Source organism: Triticum aestivum, chromosome 1D, assembly GCF_018294505.1.
Source record: "Triticum aestivum cultivar Chinese Spring chromosome 1D, IWGSC CS RefSeq v2.1, whole genome shotgun sequence".
Lineage (NCBI taxonomy): Eukaryota > Viridiplantae > Streptophyta > Magnoliopsida > Poales > Poaceae > Triticum > Triticum aestivum.
In genome coordinates, this window is record NC_057796.1 from 320,684,831 (window position 1) to 320,706,546 (window position 21,716).

Genomic DNA, 21,716 nt, shown 5'->3' on the forward strand with positions numbered 1-21,716 from the left:
ATCCAGTGGCAACTTGTCCTCATCTGCCCCATGATTGGAAGAAAGCTTTGTTCTAGCTTATGTTAAACAGAATGGACGCATGCATGCACCGGAGAGAGCAGAGGTCGATCGATAGATCTGGAGCAGTGTCACCAGGAATGTAAAAAGGCTGGTTAAATTATTATTTTTGTAGTAAGATCCAACAGCCTGAAAAATGAAAAGTCATCAACAGGTCTGTGTACATGACAAACAACTTTCGGTGACACAACCATGTCGGTGCACGCGGGATGCAGTGGAAGCATGAAATCTAGATTCAATAAATTGGCCAGCTGGAATTCCAAACGACATATCTTATCATGCAACTTGCAGGATAGGACGATCCAGATCGATGGTGGATGAGTCCAGTCCACTAGCGAAGAATGAGCCAAGCAAGTGAGTGTGGTTCTACCAACCAGACCAGGAGAGGACCAGGACCAGCCCCACCATGCATGCAGGTGCAGCAGATAGCTAGAGTAGCTCTGCTTTCTCCCCCAGGCGGCGCCGGAAATTAATTCCTCGGCTTTCTGACGTTGCATCCGTCATTAAAAAAAACTTTCATTCTATTTGTCTTAAATCATGGCAGTACAATTGTCTGTGGTTTTCAGGTCACGGATCATGGATGGAGTTGGACCCTGGCCAGACAATCCTAATTGCCCCTTCAGCATCTGAAATGTTCATAGTGATCTTTTTGGTTTGTTTTCAAGCAAAAGTTTAGCTCCCTTAAAAAAGAAATGGTATAGTTCCCTCCTGTTGTTTTTACGTGCTTGTTTACTTTGTCCGCGTGCATATCAGCCTCTTATGTATGGCTTTAACGCACTAACCACCTCAGAAGAAGCAAAGTGCACCAGCTCATGAACCAAAGCGGTTTTGCATCCATGTCTATGTGCTCATCAGTGGAGTGTACGTACGACTTCTGGATTCCTATATTGGAATTAGTGGTCCTAGCCTCAGGCTCTAGAATCTTCCGTGTGCATGTCTATACGCCTAGCAGCGGACACCTTTGCTTGCAGTTGCAGCCTACGGGGGCGGCGCACCGAGGTCCGAGGGCTTTGTATGTGAGCTGGAAACCAACGGCAGCACGGCGCCGCTTGGCATCTAATGTCCGTACTCGCGATTCTCACCTTTATATATCTATTCTGGAACAAGTTGGGTCGAAATATCCAAAATATATGTAGTGTTCTGGCCGTCATCGAATGTACTCCCCCGTCCTATAATGTGACATTGTAGTGTCAAGAAACGTTTTACTAGTGTCAAGAAACGTCTTACATTATGAGATGAAGGGAGTGCTTGTTTGTTTCTTGCTCGTGATGCATGGAGCAGAGATGTATGGTTTTGTGCTGTATGATTTGCTTCGATCGGGATGTTCACGCATGTCTAATCTAATCATTTAGGCCCCGCAAAGAGAATGTCTAATCATTTAGGTTGCGTTTGAGAATCAAGTCGCCGGCAGGCAACGTGCACTCGTGCTCTCCTCGATCGGCCATCAGACGGGCTCCGGTCTCGAGAACTATGTGATTTTTAGTGTCAAAAAAGAGCTTGAGAAGTATGTGAAAATTTGCCAATTCTAGATTGAATGGCATTCGATTTGTGCGAACTACCATTGCCTTGGACTCTAAGAAAAACATCACACCGTGCGCATGCATGTACTGTACGAGAGAGCGTCGCTTGCGGTGCCCAGTGCAGCTACGATATGCGCAGTGCTTGGTGACTCGTACACGCGACACCGGAAACGGAGTAAATATCTGATCTGTGCAAGTACAGGAGAACACCGGAGACGGAGTGCTACGGAAAACTCCCATCTGATCTGTGCAAGTAGCTTCTGTGGGATAGTAGGGATCTGGATCCTAAGAAGGAAAAGCCAACAAGATGGCATGGATCCACGTCGACCAACACGCGTGAGCCCACAGCGCTGCGCCCACTATATCGTCAGAATGACTAGGCAAGAAATTAAAGGACACAGCCGATGAGGCATTGAGATGAGTGGTGGTATCATAGCACTGGGTCCCGTCCCGTTCAGAGGTGCCTAGCAATCAGATCTGGCCTACATGATCAGGACACCTAGCTAGACTGGTTGGTGCTTGGCTAAAAATAGGGCACGGAAGGAGGCGACACATTCTAGACATTTCCAGTTCCACAAGCATTGATTTTCTTTTTTCTTTTTCTTTTTTTCTTTTTTGTGGCGGAGATGCAAGTTTCAATATCGACACTGACTGCCAATGGATTTGCCGAACCAGGAAACAAATTTGAGATTCCAGTGAGTGCAAGCACGAGCACATGTTTTCCCACTAAGAATTCACTGGATGTGTTAACCCAAATTTAATCTGTAATACACCTGCAGCCTGCAGGAATGAATGCATGTCCACGGCTTTCCGAAAGGATCCTTGATTCGTTTTCATCAACTATGTATTCATTAACGTTTCGTCAATTTCACAACTACGACTTCAAAACATCAGATCATTGATGTAGCTTGATCGTGCCATAAGTGTTTTCATACAAGTGCTTTCCAAGCTTTGCCCACCGAGTAGGCTTGACAAGGCACTATTGCTCAACAATTACAAACTTAGCTCAACCGCCAAAGCAGTTAGATAAACAGTTACAAACCTAGCTCAATCGCCAAAGCAGTTAGATAAAAACTTATTTGGGTATCTGGTGAGGCGACCGTATATATACTATTGCAATTACCTACTCTCTCTGTCCGAAAATAAGTGTTTCAACTTTGTAACTCTATTACAAAGTTTTACTAAGGTTGAAACACTTATTTTGGGACGGAGGGAGTATAAAAAAAATGCAAAAGTATTATAACCTTATTACATTAGTTAAAAACGATCACGTACCCTGTGTTAGTTAAGTGCTGATGTAGCTACAAACCATTGATTATTAGAGTTGTGGGTTTGTTGGTCTTGCTGCAGGAAGCTACAAAGTTGGTTGTAGCTTGTGTTGGCTGGAGGGCATCTAGCCGACGAGCTAACTGCTAAAGTGGTTCCTTCGAGAGATGTCCAGGACTTCTGTGAGAAACCATGGGCGAAATATGGACGTAATCACACTCTATTAGGATATAGCTACATAGTATGGACGTAACCCTCGGCTGTTTCTTATTACCAGCTTCTGCCAAAACACATGCAATGACGTCTAATGATTACCGGTGAAGAGGTGCAGGGTACGTGCATCTTCATTCGTTATATCATTCATCTGGGTAAATACATCCTCATTCATAACATCACAGAAACACATCAGTTCAAGATGGGATGATTGTTCTGTCTAGAATGTACAGTAATTCTCGAGAAGATGAAACACAAGACAGCAAAGGTTTCAAAAGTCACACCGGAGAGATTAATAGTGCATACATTGCAAGGCCAACTAGAATGTACTTATTCTTCAAAAATAATTCATAATGTACAACCAAGACAGCTTTAAAGAAAGAGCCTATTCTCTGGACTGGAAAAGTGTCAACTGAACAGGGGCATTTCTCACCTAAAAAAACCAGAGCCGTCGAATGAACTAACTATATTCCTATATTCTTTGGTTGGAAAAAGAAGAATCTGAGCACGGGTAATTGCCCAAAAAGACAGAACTCCGGTGAATGGGGTATATTTGTAAACTGCCTGACGTGGCCGTATATTTTCTTCATTTCCTGTAAAAACATCTACAAGCTGGCGCCTGTACTATGTACAACTAAGGCACTGGGAGAGCAACTCTTCCATGAAAATCAACCTAATGGAAAACTTGTGGAGATGTGTAATACTCGCTTTCACTGAAATATGGTCTCAAGTCCTCTTGGCACATGAAATCCAAAGGAAAAGATACAAGGTGGCCTCTGACCAACTGCAATCTCTCCATAGGGTCGGCACCTTTGAGATCGCCATCCTGGTAGGTTTCGAGCTTTTCTTGGGCAACGCCTAGATCAATTGTAGTGTGGCCAATTTTTTCCTTCCAGTAAGCAATGCTTTGCCGAAACTGTGTCCTGTGTGGTTATTATGTTTCAGAGAATGCAACAATGGGATGAAATAATACTGAGATGAAATGGCTGTTGATAAATACCTTGAATGGATGAGATCGTTGGGAACACAAGAGAATACATCCTGGTAAATCGTGGTATTTGTCTGCCAGACATGCTCAGGTAATTCAGTAATAAGAATAAAGGAAATCAACAAAAGAATTTGCAAATACCAAATATAACGTAATTTATAGGGAACGTCCCATATGCTTAGTAATCATAGTCTTGATTCTTGAATGAACTATGACTTCAGGGTACAACATTTTTGTTTCTGTCACCTTAGCAGTGGCCATCCAGATATTTTTGAACGTTGTATCATCCATAGGATCCATGATGTGGTTAACCTGCAAGAGAAAATGATATTTTGTGAACTTGAATAATGCACGGAATTTTCTTGTTTCCTACAATAAAGAGAAGACATCCTTATCAAGCATGCTTGTGATATACCAAATTCACGTAATTTTCTTTTATCAGGTTTTAACCAAGGCGGTAGGTGAGTTTTAGCCCACACGAAGGAGGTTCGGCGCAGGATAGTTTTGATCATTTATCTATACATACATCATACAAGTGTGAACATATAAATGTTTTTAGGGATTAGGGTGTCAGTTTTGTTTCTTCGTACATTGTATCATGCCTCTATCGAGGCTTTCCTTTCTCTACCTTTGCAATGAAATGAAACGCAGATGCTTTTGCGTTTTCCAAAAAAGTATCCAAACACTCAATAAGATCCTAACTAACTAGTCTTAAGGGTTTTGCAGATTATTTCTATTCCTTGAATCAAAACTTCACATGATGTATAATACATCACTACATTCTAATATAGAAGAGACTCTTTCACACCCGCGCGCTGGAGCGGTCGATCCATCCAAAGCCAAGCACTCAGCCGACAGCCTTTTCCTTTGGGGCCCACCAGGTGGATCTGGTCATGCACATGTGGAACGGCTCGTTAACATATGAATCGCTGAGAGCCCATCAAATTAGTCAACTACTAATCTCTCCCCCCCCCCCCTGATTTTCAGGGCGGTGGGGCCCACTCTAAACTATCCAAACCCGCCGGTTGCTCTAAACTATCCCACCCCATCGATGCACTTTCCAAACCGGGGACCAGTCCAAAAACGAGCATTGCCGCAGCCGCGCGTGAACTAGCATCGCCCCTCTAATATGTTCTATAAAAATATCACACAAACAACACAAAACACCATCAGACAGGCATATGCCCTTGTAGTTGTAAGAGTATCTCTACACCTTCCCTAAAACTTAACTCCCTGGATAACCTCCCTAAAATTTGAGGGCTTAAACTTTCTTGCACCTAGTTCTTCCCCTAAACTTAACTCCCTATACTTTTCATTTGCTATTTCCTCCATCCTTTTGCATACATAATTCAAAATTTGCTTATACACTCCCTATAATTCAAATGTTTCTTATAAACAATTCAAAATTTTGAATAACAACTCACACATTTCAATAACATTTCCAATTGAACGATAAGCATCAACATAGAGCATCCCAACATAGTTCATCATCAAAAGCCACCACATCCCATCCAAAAGCCACTGCATCCAACATATTTATCATCAAAAGCAACCACATCCCATCCAAAAGCCACTGCATCCAACATAGTTCGTCAAAAGCCACCGCATCCTACATTTTTCGTCAAAAGCCACCGCGAAAGCCACCACATGTAACATAAATCATGCACTCCCATTGCCACCACTACAACTACTACTACCACCACCATAGAACATCGATCTTGCCAACGAGTGAGCTGTCAGTATTGTTTTGTCTTGTTGTCCATCCCGCTTGCATCCATGAACATGATTTGGCACTCTTTGACCTCCTATTGTTCATCTCCACTTAGGTCTCGATTGCAAGTCTTTGCTCCTTGATTGCAAGCCTACGCTCGCCAGCACGCACTTTCCTCTCCTCAACATCCATCAAGTATGCCTCAGCCAAGGCCTTCGTTCTCAACCTCTCCTCCCCATCACTTTGAGCTCCATCCACCTCACCATCTTCTCTAGCTTGCGTTCGGCCGCCATCTCCTTTGATGATAGCATTAAGTTCTCCTTTGTAGGCACCAAGTGCACCATTCTTCTTCCTCTCCATCTCTTTCTCCCATCCAAACAAGAGCTAGGAGTGGGGCTTCTTCCCCTATCATATCACCCTCACCATCATCCTTGAGATCAGTGGAGACGGAGATCCTCAAATCTTAACCTTCTCGATGTTGTTTCAAAGTTCCTCCTCGCCCACTTCTCATTTATCTTGAGCACGGCGAAACAATGGTGCAAAGTGGTGAATGGCTTGTTACCAAACCACTTGCTCCGATGCTTGTATAGCTCTTGCGTGTACGGCCTATACTCATTAACTGAAACTCTACTCAAAGGCAAGTTGTTCTATTACTCAACACAACCGGACCACCGGCTGCAAAAATCTTAGATGACAATCCAACCATGAGCAAGAGAACCTTGTATGTTGGAGGGAATCAAATCAGGACACTACATGCATATTATTCCTCAATCCTTTTCCAAAAGGTTTCCTTTGTTTGATCGGCTCCAACAGTGGGCATCAAGGGAGATGTTCAACCAAGCATAGCACAAAGTCTCATCCTCCTCAGGCTCGTAGTTCACTAATCTTGTTAGCTTCTTCATAATATGCGGGTCGATCTCCTCCACTTTGGGACTACCATTTCTCCCTCTTGGGCTTACATCCACCATAGACAAGGCAATTTCCTCGAGCCGATGGTGTTAGATTCATCGAACGCCACCTTGGAAGCAAGTCTTGTCTTCTTGGCTTTTCGCTTCGGTTTGTTCAAATGCAAAAATCCATCACCACATTTGAGCATGGCAGCTTCCAATTTGCATATCCATCACTAATTTACAATGCACCACAGAGTTTGATAAAGAAAAAAAGGGAGAAAATTACCTATCGGGCAATGTGTCAAACACCTAGCGGGCGGAATCGACGACGCTGGCATTGGTGACCTCAGTTGGTGCCGAAGGGACAATGGAGGCATAGTTCAAAAAAAGGCGGCGGGCGAGGTCCTCCGTTGAGAAATCAGCCATCTCTGGCAAGGAATCATGTCCTCAGACGAGAAATCAATCTACCCATTAAGGATTGGACCTACACAGTGAAGATTCATCCTCCCCATAGAGGATTTGACCACTCCCAAGGGGTTGAGATCCCCCAGCGAGAAATAGAGCTTCGCTGACTGGTTGCCATGGGTGCAACAAGGGAGAGAGGAAGAGAGAGAGGTGTCGTGAGGAGGATCCCTAGAATTTCTATCCATTGTGCATCAACGAGAGGTTTTAATGAGAAGAGGATAAATGGGCCGGTGCTTTAATGGGCTAGGTCAGCCCATCTGGCTTATTTCTTCACACTGTAGTGATTGTGTACGGAACGCCTAATCGCGCATAAGCAACGCATAAGCTATCAAGGCGGAAGTAGGTGGCCAAATGCATAATTTACGCCTAGCGCTTTTTTGAACTTTGAGTGGAGGGGGCGATGGCGACGGCAGCCTTCTCCCAAACCGCCGCACCATCCTTCGACACGCCCGGCCTTTGGCGTCGCTTCTTCACTACGTTCGAGGAATGGGAGGGCGGCCAGGTGTAGAGGAGGGTGTGTGGATGGTCCAACATGGAGCTGCGCCGGGCAGCAAGACCTTGCCCTACCGTTTCCATGGCAAGAGGAGTCGGAATCGGAGGGTTCGATGGGAACAAAGACATCCATTCCCGCGGCGGAGGGCGCCAACGTCGACATCGCGCGGCGGCGGCGGGAGGCGGTTGAGCATGAAAGTTCTTAGGGAGTTGCTCGGTTGGAGTAAATTTGGGCAGGAATTGCTCAGCTCGAGGGTTAACTCCACAAATTTTAGAGGGTTAAATATATAAGGAGAAGGTCTAGGGGGTTAAAGTTCTTAGGGAGGAAGCAGGTCTTAGGGAAGTTTTTGGGTGAAGGGCTAGAGATGCTCTTAGCATTGGAAAAACAGGCTCGTAACTCAGTGACTGCTAAAGATAAGAAATGGACTGGGTGCACAAGACATACCAGGAAGCACAGACATAAAGATGGTAAACAACAGGATAAATGCACATCCTTAATCACTTCTACCTAAAATCGTGGCTTTCAGCCTAACATCCGTATGTTATGCCTCCATCTATTACTAAATTGATGTCAGTTCAGAATGTATGCGGTACAAAATAACAAATATTTGAACAAGAAAATACACACATATACTTTGACTTGTCTTGTGGAAATGATATTAGTATATTTCTAATCAGAAGTACTTCTATAACATAATAGCTAATAAGTTTTCAAATAAAAATGTGAAAAAGGATTATTAGTCAAAGGTGTATTCTAGACCATTTCGATGTCCTAAACATCTATTAGGATTTACTATTAAGAACGTTACCAAGCGCAAAGAGTGATAGCAAAAAAACATAGTCCAAACCTCTCCTCGGTGAAGGCCAAGGTGCTCCGCCCAGAGAGAAAGCCGTAGGCTGAGAGAGAATTTGCCAGCTTCCCAATGTCTTCCATCCATTTTGGAATTAACAACTTCTTTATCTTCGATGACCACAGCAATCTGGAAGTAGCAGGAGAAAAGCATCATGTAACCCACTTCCATCACCAACACATTACTTAAGTATAAGTGATTTACCGAAGTCGCTAAAGGGAGGACAAGCTCCATGGAGCTCTTTATTTTGAAAAAATTGAAAATCATATTTTGAAGTTTCAAAAAATTCAAAAAAAATCACACACGTTCATACAGATGTAAAATACTCCCTCTGTAAAGAAATATAACAGTGTTTAGATCACTTATATTTCTTTATGGAGGGAGTGCATGTATAAAAATTGGAGATGGTATACATTATGGTGAGAGCTACAGAAAAAAGACGATCGTGATTTTGAAAATGATGAACAGTGTCTGTACTGTTCACTATTAAAAATGCACGAACTTGTCTTTTTTGTGTAGCTCTCACCATAATGCATCATCGTCAAACTTTACACACATGTAAAACACATCCATATAAACGTTTATGATTTTTTTCCAGAATTTTTTGGAACTTTACAGAATGTGATTTTTGAATTTTTCAAAAAAAAACGAGCTCCATGGAGCTCGTCCTCCAAAATGCCCTACTCATGATTAAAACATTACTTAGTTATAAGCGATTTACACATTTACTTAGTTACAGGCAATTTACACATTGCTTAGGTATAAGCGATTTGCTGTTGACTAAATACAGTTAACAATGCAGAAAATACCTGCCACGAAAGCAAAAAAATAGTACTCTGGTTAGAAGTTAGCCTACTCTTAAAAGTGATAGGAAGCTGAAATGAAGTGTATTTTTATAACCATTTTAAATGTTGCATCGGCTCTACATTGCAGAATAAGGACTGTTGACCGAATTCAATCTTATAAAACAGGACCAGCATACAAAATACACTGTGCATTATATACAGAAAAGGAATCTGAGAAATACATACCTCAGAATCCCTTGATCCAAGCAAGCTTCTATCATTTATGTTAGCTGAACCAATCAATGCAATGCGGTCATCAATGATCATTAACTTGCTGTGTACATAAATCTGGAAGGCAGACCGTGTTAAAAGGAATTTATGTGATAAATAGTAAAAAAGCATCGTGGCAACAAGCACTACAACGACATTGGCTTGTTATATCATAAACAAATATATGGAAGCCAAATGAACAAGATTCGGCACCCTGGAGGGACACAAAACATGCTCCCAGACTCAAAAATATTGACATTACCTGGCTAGTAACCACGGGACCTCCATCAGTTAGCCTACCATGTGCTCTGAGACCATGAAAGGAAATATAGTCATGGGCCTTAAGACCAATCACATCATACAGATTCTGCAGTATCGAATTAGGGCCTCTACAGATAGTCCGGTACTGCCAGTGCATAATTGCCCTCACAGATGCAGCTCCACCATCATCAATGCCTCCCTACCATGAGATTATTTCAGTAACAGAGAAACAGCACAATCCGTATTCCTGTAGCAGAAAATTACCTGAAAACCCGGTAAAAGGGGTATAACGATGATGGCTTTAAAGCGCTTTTTCTCTCTCTCTGCTCGAAGTATACGCCTGTACAATGCTTCCAACACACGGTTTTTAATTGTGTCATCCCCTGAAAGGCCTGATATGAAAAACTGATTCTGCAAAAGGCCAACCAAAAGGATGTTTAGATAATATGCCAGTATACTTACAATTCACTCGTAAAAAACACTCTGATTACAAACTTTAAAATGTATGTGTAAAATGTGATATTTTTGTTACGCTGCAGAAAATGAATCATCTAAATCACACTAATCACCACAAATACATAGAAATAAGAAAGTAACAAGAACGCATGGTGAATATCACTTTACATTATTAACCAGTATTCACTCTGTAAAAAAATGCAGGATGACAGTTTAAATTGAAATGCAAAAATGTCTTATATTTGTGAACAGAGGGAGTAAAAACTACTGACAATTTGAATTGGGTTTACTTGTTAAAAGTTCAAACAATGAATACAGACCTCAATGTATACAAAGTGTTCTGCCTTTTCAATTAGAGAAAAGTAGGCATTGTGGATACTTCCTTCAATTTGAGTGGTTCCAGCTGACCATTGACCAACACTTCTAATAACCTGAGCAAAAACATTGAAAAATTAAATAAAATGGAGATATGCAATGCAATTGATATACATGAACCTCATTCCTCAGTTTCACCAAATATTTTGAAATCTATTGCATAGTACCAAAACACTACCTGACAACGACAAGTTGCCCTTGGTCCAACTTGCCCAATGTCAAGTACTGAAGCAACTTGATCTCCTTGCTCCTGCCTCTCCCACCATTTCTTATCCATGTGATGCCTATCTTCTTTCGGTGAATCAAAACGCCTAATAGTTGCAGACTCCGGGGAACTGAGATTGTCTACAAAACCTCTCATAGGTAAATCCTGACGAGAAGCATCGAATTTTGCCTTTCGGTTGAGCAAAGGCTGTTTGAAGCCTGTTTTGTTTGCGTTATCAGCCTGGTTAATGTCAAAGCCAGTCATCGCTAAATCTCCATCAGGCAATGCCTGAGGTTCAAGCTCTTGAGGTAAAAGTAATGGAACATCCTGACTTGATGCACTTGATGCCAAGGAGGCTGTCTTTTTAACATCAACATTCTCATCATGATTTTGCTTACCCTCAGCCTCACCATTTGCTTCTTTACTTCTGCCCTTGTAATGTGGAATTACCATGTGGTGATGAGGCATCAGCAACGGAATTGCTTGCTCATTTGGAGCTTTATTCCTCTGGGAAAAGTGACAGTAAATTTACAATAAAAAGTGGGCAAACGCTTTCTCTGATGAGCAGATCAATGGAGCAAACTAACCTTTGAGTAATTCCAGCGCTGGACAAAATGCCTTGCTACATCCCGACAAGGTGGACCGTACAGAGCACACTGGACGTCATGCCATGGCATACGAGGATATTTAGTACGGTCAAGTTCATCTTTTGCTGAGTCCTCCCAAGAATTCGGCTCAGATTCCCTTATGTACAAGAGATTAAATTTAGGTATATTTACAAAGGAAGCATATGGGAAGTTCAGAATATCTAAAGCTAAGGATGAAAGATTAAATTACTTACCTAGGGTTGTAGTAGTCTTTCCCTGGCCATATCGTAGAAGGAACATCGGTAACTTTGTGGTCAGGACTATCATAGCGACCAAAGCACAGATCAAGTCCTCCAATATAGCAGACTTGATTATCGACAATCACAATTTTCTCATGATGTGACCTTAAAGTTAATAAACAATTAAATTGTTAGAGTTTCCCCAATAACATAGCAAAAAGTTGAAAAAATCAGCCGTACCACAAGTATACACCACTTGAGAAATGATCTGGGTAGCGCAGAACTTTAACATTCTCATGAATGTTAAGTAGCCTGTTTTTACTGTACAAGCTATTAATTTTCAAGGCAAGAGCAACCTCCTTATACATTAGAATGTAAATCTGCAAAAGAAAGTACACAATTCATTAGTTAGTAATTATCAGTTTATATCAACAATCAGATATTACTTCATGCTAAATAAATATGGCACAAAGTCAACTTAGGGCCCGTTCGGACTGCAGGTTTCTAAAACAAAGCAACAGGAAAAAGTGTAGGATCGGGGATGAGGCATAAGTGCAGAACATAGGATCAGAAAACAGTGAAAACAGGCCGATGTGTAAAGTAGTATGCTATGAATATTTTATTGCCCGTGATAGGTTCTTCTACCGAGCTGGCTCCATGCAACGATTTTTTATTCGGCGAGCTAACACCTTGCCTCGAGCTTCCACGCGAAAACAAGAGCTTGGAGTGGATTTTCTTTTTCCCGTGAAATCTGTACGGAACTGCAGGAATCAAAACCTTTCCTCCATTTTGCTGTAGAGCTTTCCTTCAACCCGAACACACCAAGTGCATAAAATCCTGTAGGATCCGATTCCTATAATTTTTCCTGAACTTCGAACGCACCCTTAACTTCTTCAACAGTAATCCCTCTATTTATCTAGAAGTTTCCATATAAAAAATATATATATACCCACGTAAGCAAGTTTTTATTCTTAGTCTCCGATGCACGTCTTTGACTATGACTTTATCATCATGTACTAGCCAAAGAAAACTATCAAGGAAAATCCAATGACAGTATTTTCCTGTCTATAATACTGTATACAGGAAAAATAAATAAAAACATTCAATTATTCGCATATGGGACCTGTACATGAATGGTATTTATGTCGAAAGATGTTTTGCAAATCATATTGCCTATGGGTTGCAAAATATCTTCTGCGGTCTCAACATCAATGGTAATGAGTAGCTTATCACTTACAGCATACACAAAAAGTAAGTAAGGATGAGAATGCATTCTGCTCAAAAAAGGATGAGAATGTATTGAGAGCAAAGAGGCTAAAATGACGGGGTATTTTCTACATACTGCCCAACTTGTGGAGGTGTTTTTGTATTCTTGTTTGACCTTGTGAGGTCAGAATAAACGTTTATAATACAAATGAGATGTCTTCAGATGATTATACTTGGGATAACTTATGAAGCAGCATATTTGCCAAAGTATATGATATAGAAATCTCCAACTCATGGATTGACATATATAACTACAAGTGGTGACGATGATAGTTCAAATATCACACACTTCATGAGTTCACCTAGCAAGTTCTGATTAGAAAATATAAAGCAACTACAATACCTGCACACCCTGCTTCGCTCTTGCTTCCAGTAGAGCATCAAGCCTAGATGACCCATGATGTTCGAAGGGACGTCGGAGATACAATTCTGGGCAGAGCCACCAGCCAGCAATAAATATCTGGATCAAATTTCAATTATCTTAGACTTATGTACGATGGCAGATACATTCCTGTCGAGTAACTGGAAATAAAAAATAAACCTCGGATTTAGCATGCTCAATCGAGGAAGCAATTGCTTCAAATCCAGCTTGCCCATCTATAAACCACTGTGCCATACTCCCATCTTCCAACAGGCCTCTTGGTGGTGCAAATGAACCAAAGCGATGAGGGTAACACCAGCCCTCTGGAGGTTGTCTAGCAGCATTGATTGCAGTAACCCAATCCTTAACCTTAGACGAGCTTTTTGTTCGTAACTTAATTGTCCGGCCACCAGAGGATACCTTTCACCAGTGAATAGCATCAACAGATTCAGGCTTGACAGAATATTGGCTACCAATTATCTTGCTAACTCTAAAAAAGGTTGCCAACTGCAAGTTTTGGCATCGGCTTGCCTAAACATTGTCTAGCCAAGTTTTGGTAGCAAATCAACCATGCCTCAAATTTGTACTACCAGGTTCATTGGGAATTTGTGCTGCTTTTTATGAGTGTATGCAATATAAGTATTTAACTACAGAAGTACTCCATAAAAGAGCAACAAGCTTCTGCAGTCTTTTACGCGATAATGCCACAATCTCATGCCTTCACTAAACATATCAACTTATTCAAAATGGTTGTGGAATAACAATAAATTTTGTATCACAAGGGGAAGCGATAGAGACAAATTAATCTCATAAAGTGATAAATATCACATGTTAACTACAATTTCCTGTTCCAAGTCTCATACTAACAGCTAAAACAGTGTCACTCTTACAACAGGATGTCAATTTAACAAGACTCGACATTCAGCTATACATCCAGATGTTACAGACGAATGTTCATTAAGATCTGTACCACAAAGGCAGACAGTAACAATCTAGTAAGGCTCTTTTTGGCATTCAATGGCTATCCAGAAGCAATTATAGTATTCTACCGTTAGATAACTATTTGATAGCATCTTCGTTAGACCCATAACAGCAAATTTATGAGTACATTTTAGTGAATATTTCTGTAAATAACTAAACTTCATAAGGCAGCACTAGAAAACACAACAACCACACAATGGCCATAACCGACATTTCCCGTGTAACTTCTTCAACTGCTCATAAAATTTTGCAGCAACTTATGTGGTACTTTCGAAAGATGGCTAGACATACTTGATATTACAGAACTAATAAAGTTGGTAGGCCCGAGATAATGAGACATGGTATTTCTTAATTTGTAGCCCAGTAAAGTTGCTTCTGGTAAAATGTGTTGAATTTGCATGGACTTTGTAGCAATTGCACGAGGTCATGTCAAACAAATATGCTAAGTGAACACAGGAAATTAAAATATGAAAAGTGCACCTGGAATCCAAAATGCAATGGGTTGCGTTCTTTGATCTCCTTTGCTAGAGAGATTTGACCTTCTCCATTTATATCCATATGTGGCAATGCGTCAAAAATAATGACATCCAAAAGCTTTGGGTCAAAAGGATCTTTGAGTAAAGCCAAGAATCCTGGCTTCAGGACAACCCAAACCTATTGGCAAAACATTCAATTGAATATATCAGATACAATGATAACAAAATAGCAAACTTGAACAACAAAAATTCTGCTTGATACCTTTTGCCAGCTGCTCTTGCAACAACTAAACAATCCACATGAACAACATTTCTCCTTATGGCCCTTCTGAATTTTTGGCAAGTGGCCAATTGAAACATAATCTTCTTTTAGCTTAGGCCCGTATTCCGGCAAAAATGACAAACATGATACCTCCAAAAATTTGCAAACCTGCATTTTTTGAAGAGTTTTAAGACTAGGACATAAATTAAGAATATACAACATGGGTTGCTCTGATGGGCTTTTTAATGCTTAATAACTGCTGGAATTGACAAAGTGGATGTACAAAGGACTTGTACCTCCCGTGAGTTGACAATATCCAAGTTTCCAAAAAAATGGTTAAGATATTCTTGCATGGCAACTTTTGCTCGGTCAGAAATTGAGTGTTGGCGTCCAAGAGCTGGTCGAATGACGGGCAAAACAGCAATTGAAGGAACATTTCTGCCACAACAGGTTCAGTGTCTTGCTTACTGCATGCATGGGATAACATATGGAGACTCAACTGCTCTAAATCAACTTTTGGGGTTTTACAAAGTATCTGTACATCAGTCATTCCAGCTTCATGAATATAAAAAGATGTTTACCTATTTCTGATGGAGCTTTCATCGGGTTGCGAAGGAACATTTACGTCGTCCACTTCATCCTCATCATGTACTACCGGCATATGATCCCCAATTCCCAAATTTTGGAGCCATTCTTTGACCTTAAATCACAGTATATAAAGATCAACTCAGTGCTCTAGGATTTAAGTGGATTATTTTCCATCATACTGACAGTTATCCAAGTGTTAACTGATTTAGGGTGGCAGAATTCAATAAAAGAGAGTAAGAAGGCATGTGAGAAAAAAATATGTATTGAACTTCCTTGTTTGCAGTATCATATTAGAGAAACTTTTTTGAACTCATTAGATAATTTGAGAACAAAAACTTGATTAACTGGTAAAAAAATGTGTATCTGGATACACTAAGCAGGCTAGGAACGATAGCACGTAAAGAACCACGAGTTTCAAATTGTTCCTTGTTTCCTAGCTTACACAATCAATGTCAACTCTCAGTTTTGTTGATGTCTGAAACCACGCAATAATCCAAACAACCTAATCGAATTCACTGGATACATAATGGATGTCCTATATTCCCTCCTATTTTCAAGCACATATTTGTTCCTCCCTCACCTATTGTTGCTTCTTTTGTACGAATGACATTGCTATCATAACTTGTGAAAACTAAATGGGCCTACCTCGTTTGAGTTGATGTATTGTTTCACATGTGTTTGTGTGCGTGCAGCGGCAGTGGACTATTATGCCCCCGAACACTTGTATATATGTCGTTTCTCCTCTTATCCTCTTATGCTGCGTTTGGATGTCTGTATTGGGCCATCGAATTGGATTTGCTACTAGGCTACCCCCAATACAGGTGTTTGGATGTACTCTGAAACAACAGACGGAAACGGTAACGAATACAGAGCAGTTTTCGCTCGCACGCGCCCACTCCTCGCGGCAATTTGAAGGGTTGCACTTCCGAATTCGGCCATATTGACTCAAGCCCGCAAAAGAAAACGTTTCGGGCCTTTTTTCGTTCCTTCGTCCCTCCACCACGGAAGACAGAAGGACCGGGAGAGGACGGCTGCGCCCAGGCAGATCGAAGGCGGCGCAGGTCGACGCCCTTCTGTCTTCCTCCGCCGCCAATCCTTCCCGTTTTCTCCGGCCATGCTCTCCGCGGCCAGATCCCATCTGACCTCTCTTGGTCGCGTCTGCAGTCCCCTCTGGTGCCACCCCATACCTTCCTCCCTGACACTACGGTGGCCCACCACTGGAGCCCATCTCTTCTACCTCAGGCCTTCTCAGCCGCCCCATCTTGTCTAGCCGCAGTGGCCCTCACTGCCGCTGGAACCGGCAAGAACAACACGGGCCCCCTTCTTCCTCCACCATTCTTCCCTACCTCCTGGTCCTCCTCTGCCCAGCTAGCCACAACTCAATTTCTTCTTCTTCCCACCCCTGACCTCTTGTTCTCATTCATTTGCTAATCACCAATGTATCCTCTTGCAGGTTTGGCCTAATAATTTGTGTTTTGCTTTTGCATCAATATTATATGGTGTCGTCCTGGATTTCTAGAATAATTGGTTTCCTTTTTTTGCTATATAATCATCCAATTATAGTCACACATTATACAACTTCTATTTTGATGCATATACTAATGTTGCTATGCAATTCCATAGTTTGACATCCAAACATGATTTCGTATTGAAACCTCAGTAGGATCCCGTGAGCCAATTCAATTAACACCCAAACAATCGAATTCGTATTCATGTCCATTACAGTTTCGCAGCTGAATTGGAATTGAAACGAATACAATACGGAGGCCTCCAATACAGACATCCAAACACAACGTTGATGAAAGATATACAAAAGCTTTTTGCACTTTCTCTATAAAGAATGGATCTATTTCAGTATGAAACAACATTACTCAACTTAGGACACAATAGGAATACAATAATTATATAGTTTGTTACTCCCTCTGGCACTATCCACTACTAGTAAGGTACACGTGCATTGCACGCATGAGATTTGGCAACCAAATTATGAATAAATACCACATTATAGCATGTAAACTTTGAGTCATATATGCATGATGTAGATGTTCGTTTAATTCTTATAGTTCATCTCATTCAAAATCAATTAGTTTTTATAAAAAAAGCTAATCTATTTTAAGATTCGTGGAATTGTGCGTTGTCAAGCATAAAGTAAAAAACAAATAATGGCAATTCATCTAGAAATATAAATTGGGCAATTATGATACGGAAGATTCTAGAACAAAGGAGAAGTGCTTGTGTTTTGAGGTTTGTGCATTATGCTTAAGATCAACCATGGAGTCTTCTAGATTGTACATGTGGCAAAATCTAGTGGAATGTAGATGATATCCAACGGCCAGTAGTGCTCGGATTTGCCATCTCTGCACCGTCGGATTGGCTTCATCCAACGACCATCTTTCAAAGTTATTCGCACACTATATAGGGGTATAGATATATTGAATTCTAGTTCTAAAAGGTCGACATTAATCAAGATAGCCGTGTAACCAACCTGTTCCTGCTTCTCGTGGAATTCTTCAAGAAATTCACGTCGCTTCAATGCAAAGTGTAGATAGAGAACCTGTGAAGCTTTCTTAAAAAGACGCCACCTAAACTGATAGAAGTAGTGAACATTATTTAGTCCACATATGACACATCTGTATTTAATGGAATAATAACAACAGAACACATATTAGGAGGGAATAGGCATCAGAAGAAGCAAGTACTCCCTCTGTAAAGAAATATAAGAATGGAATAATAACAAAAGAACACATATTAGGAGGGAATAGGCATCACAAGTAGCAAGTACTCCCTCCGTAAAGAAGTATAAGAGCGTTTAGATCACTAAAGTAGTGATCTAAACGCTCTTATATTTCTTTACGGAGGGAGTACCTATTTGGTTAAATACCTAACGAAAAATCATGATTTTCGCTAGGTATTTGAGCAAATACAAACACTAGGTAGCAAGAAATTCCAGGGCACATGTGTCCCATGGGTTCCTTCTCTATTGACAGCTTAGTGTTTGCTCGTGCGTTTATGAACATGTGCACTTGTACGATGTATCATTAAGTTCTATTAACTTTGAACTTAATACAAACTTATGCTCCAGATAGTACCCTACTGCATGTTAAGGTATCTGATGCAAAAGGTAGCAGAATCTGTTTTCACAACCTGTTGACCACTAAATCATGCACCAAATTATTAAGGAGTAAGGACAGACAGGTCAGCAATCAACACTACGGTTATTTTGTAATGTAAGGGGTCAAAATGGTTGAAATATATTAATTTAGGATGCATTCCTCTGATATACAAACTGATGCAAGTATCAGTTATTAGCCATGCATGTCCTGCAATTTCTTTAATATCTTCTAAAGAATCAAGTTCTATGTCTGAAATTGGTCAATCCTAGTCAAAAAGACGTGTAAGCGCTAAATAATCATCCAAGAACCCAAGAAGGACAGGAGTGGTTATTTTTGTCCAAGAACTTGAGACGAGATGCCTACCGCTGACATGGAACGTTAGAAGTTATTGGGTAAACAAAAAAGTTTTCCATAAGAAGTTGGCACATTTTACATCACGAATCCTTTGTACTCAATAAGGATAACAACAGCTATCCATGAAATTTTATCTGAAAGCCCAGTTCATGAAATAGACGCAGTCCTAAGTTTTTGTAACCAAATGAAAACTCAGCACTTTCAGCAAATTTTATAAGGAAGAAGAAAATCACCAAAGTTCTAGTTAGTAGTTTGTGAGCGAGTATTGGCACAATGTTGCACTTGCACCTGCGAGGGTAGCTCTTACTATCCAAATTTCATATACACGTCCAGCTATGAGACACCAAACATGTCCATGGACATTCTGAACGTAAACCCATCATTGCTAATTAGCCTGGGCCATCGTTTCAGAAGAAGAACTGAAACTGTGCTTACCCGAATCGCATTTGAGCCAACAAATAACCTGACGCAATTTCATACTTGGAGGCCTTGCCTTCTAACACCAAACCATGAAGGTCGAGCACCCGACAACGCAATAGGCACACCCTACTAGCAATGTCATCAGTCAGAGAAAATTGAATATAACAATTCAAATGCTCGTGTTCATGTCCTGCTATTAGCATACTGGATTACTGGCCACTCAAATCAACTGATGGCGTGAAAACCTAGAACCAAACGAAGCAATTGAGGCAACAACCAGAAGCGTAGCTACAACGACAGTAAGTGCTGTCTAATTAAACTGGGGCGCCTAACTTGATCATAGATTTTGGGCACGCAAAATTTCGGACTAATCAGCAGCATCGCAGGACATCGAATTCGCACGACTTCCCAGGAACCCGAGCAGAGTCGGGCATCACCGATGGGAGGTACGAAATGTTCGGAATCGTAAACCGGAGAAGAGGGGGGACACAGGAGGATCCGCGGACCTGCTTGTAGTTGATCTCGATGGTGTAGGAGAGGAGCATGGGGGTGATGTCGCCGGCGTCGGGGCGCGAGACGGAGAAGATGGTGGCGCGCGGGAGCTCCTCGAACACCCGCGTGGCCTCGGACAGCCGGAACGACGCCGACGCCGCGAGGACCTCCGGCCGCCGCGCCGGCGCCGACGGCGAGGACGAGGACGAGGCCGACGCGTCCCCCTCGGCGGCGGGCTCCGGCTGCATCCGCTCGTACCGGTGGCCGTGGCGCTCCGCCGGCAGGCGCTCCATGTTCATGGAAGCTTCGCGAAGGGGAACAACAGGTCGGACGGGGCTCGTCCGATCTGGCTGGACGGCGAATTTCCCCGGGTTGTAATGCCGATTTGGTTGGTCTCCTTCGGGGTGCGGGAGTGGGCCGGCAGGAAAGAAGGGGCGGAACGCGAAAAGGACGTCAAATTTCCAGGTTGGACTGCCGAATTGGACGAGGAAAATTACAAAATCCAGGAACGCGGCCGGGAGAACGGGGGAATTCTCAAATCAAAAGGAACAACGGAAGAACATGGAGGAATTCGGGCTTGGGGGACGGGAGAATCACGGAGCGTCGTGTGTGGGACCGGCTTGGGCAGGTGCACGCGTCGGTCTTCCACGGACGCCGGGAGAAGCAGCACCTTTCCAAACTTTTTTTTTTCTTAAGCTAACCTTTCCAAACTTCGGTGGAGTCGGGACCGGTGGAAACGGACAGCAGGTCGGCAAAAGACGTACAATAACTTATTGCCACGGGCCCATTTGAACATACAGACAGATAATATAGTACTCTAAAAGAACAAGTGAAATAGTGTAGTTAGAGCATCTTTGATTCGCAGGATTTTCAAAACGCGGGAATAGGGAAACAGTAGGTAGAGTAGCATGCCATCTGCACTATTACATGATTGTGGGGACGTTCGATTGTGCACATGAAAACTGATTGTGCACATGAAAACGGAGGATTATTTCAAAGAAATTGGAGTACTTGAAAAACAATTCCTATAAAATCCAGTGCAGATGAATGCTAAAGAAAATTTCTTATGGTTTGACATCTTACAAATCAAACAACGCACATAAAAAAATCCCAAGTGTTACAATCCTCCAAAAAAAAATTCACAAATCCTTTGAATCAAAGATGCCCTCATTTCAGTGGTCACCTGAAACCTACCCCCTTGTCACCCTCCTCTAGCAATACAAGAGTGAAAACCTTCCAGCTTCCACCGCGCCGCCTCCCTCCCCTTCATCTCCCTCCTCTCGACGCCATCTCAGCGAAGTCATGCGGGTTTCGGTGACTGGGGGCATCTCTCCTAGATGCATCTCCTGCTCATGAGTTGGCCCTCGGGGCAGTGCGGTTGTGGTGCTGCAGTGGGGGGCTAGGCCAGGGTGGTGGCTGCCCCTCAGCATGCGGCGAAGGCACTTGTGTTGTGGCATGGCAGTGCGTCACGGTGAACGTGCGGAGGTCGCGGTCAGCACGGACGGTTTGGGCCAAATCTAGGATCAAGTGGCCATGGCCTGGGCAGCGGAGGTCGTAGTGGAAAGGTGGTCAGCTGTGCTGGCTACAGGTTGCGGTGCGCATGGTGGTGCTCGTGCACCTTATGATCAAGCAGTCCAGATGTGGGACAGGGGCGGGCTGTGTGAGATGGTGGTCACGGTGGTGGTGAGGGTGCACCTGGCTTGTGTGCTCATCCTAGCGGCGGCGGCTGTGGGACGGTGGAGGTGATGTGGTGTTGTGGCTAGTGGTGGGCG

General features: G+C 42.3%; 1 protein-coding gene across 3 annotated transcripts; it reads right to left on the bottom strand.

Annotated features, from left to right (window-relative positions):
* Window positions 1-3,344: 3,344 nt before the first annotated feature.
* Window positions 3,345-20,582, bottom strand: LOC123181761 (phospholipase D zeta 1). Of its 3 annotated transcripts, none has more exons than XM_044594095.1 (20): window positions 19,959-20,582; window positions 18,051-18,152; window positions 15,559-15,677; window positions 15,274-15,415; window positions 14,978-15,145; window positions 14,720-14,893; window positions 13,439-13,678; window positions 13,241-13,357; window positions 11,872-12,011; window positions 11,647-11,796; window positions 11,393-11,549; window positions 10,779-11,312; window positions 10,546-10,656; window positions 10,034-10,180; window positions 9,771-9,968; window positions 9,485-9,586; window positions 8,451-8,582; window positions 4,291-4,356; window positions 4,057-4,118; window positions 3,345-3,979 (listed from the first exon to the last, which is right to left on the bottom strand). In XM_044594095.1, the coding sequence occupies exons 1-20, from the start codon at window positions 20,241-20,243 to the stop codon at window positions 3,730-3,732; spliced, it is 3,396 nt and encodes a 1,131-aa protein (XP_044450030.1). In that variant the 5' UTR covers window positions 20,244-20,582; the 3' UTR covers window positions 3,345-3,729. The 3 variants fall into 3 exon arrangements, with proteins under 3 accessions (XP_044450030.1, XP_044450031.1, XP_044450032.1); XM_044594096.1 differs by having other exon boundaries at window positions 18,051-18,147; window positions 19,959-20,579; XM_044594097.1 differs by having other exon boundaries at window positions 15,274-15,444; window positions 19,959-20,579.
* Window positions 20,583-21,716: the final 1,134 nt, after the last annotated feature.

Excerpts from the sequence above, each read along its gene's own strand:
- LOC123181761 (XM_044594095.1), bottom strand. The coding sequence starts at position 20,243 with ATGAACATGGAGCGCCTGCCGGCGGAGCGCCACGGCCACCGGTACGAG. Across the intron at positions 12,012-13,240 it reads GAGCGAAGCAGGGTGTGCAG|ATTTACATTCTAATGTATAA; the intron begins GTATTGTAGTTG and ends TTTCTTTTGCAG. Across the intron at positions 11,313-11,392 it reads AGCGCTGGAATTACTCAAAG|AGGAATAAAGCTCCAAATGA; the intron begins GTTAGTTTGCTC and ends CACTTTTCCCAG.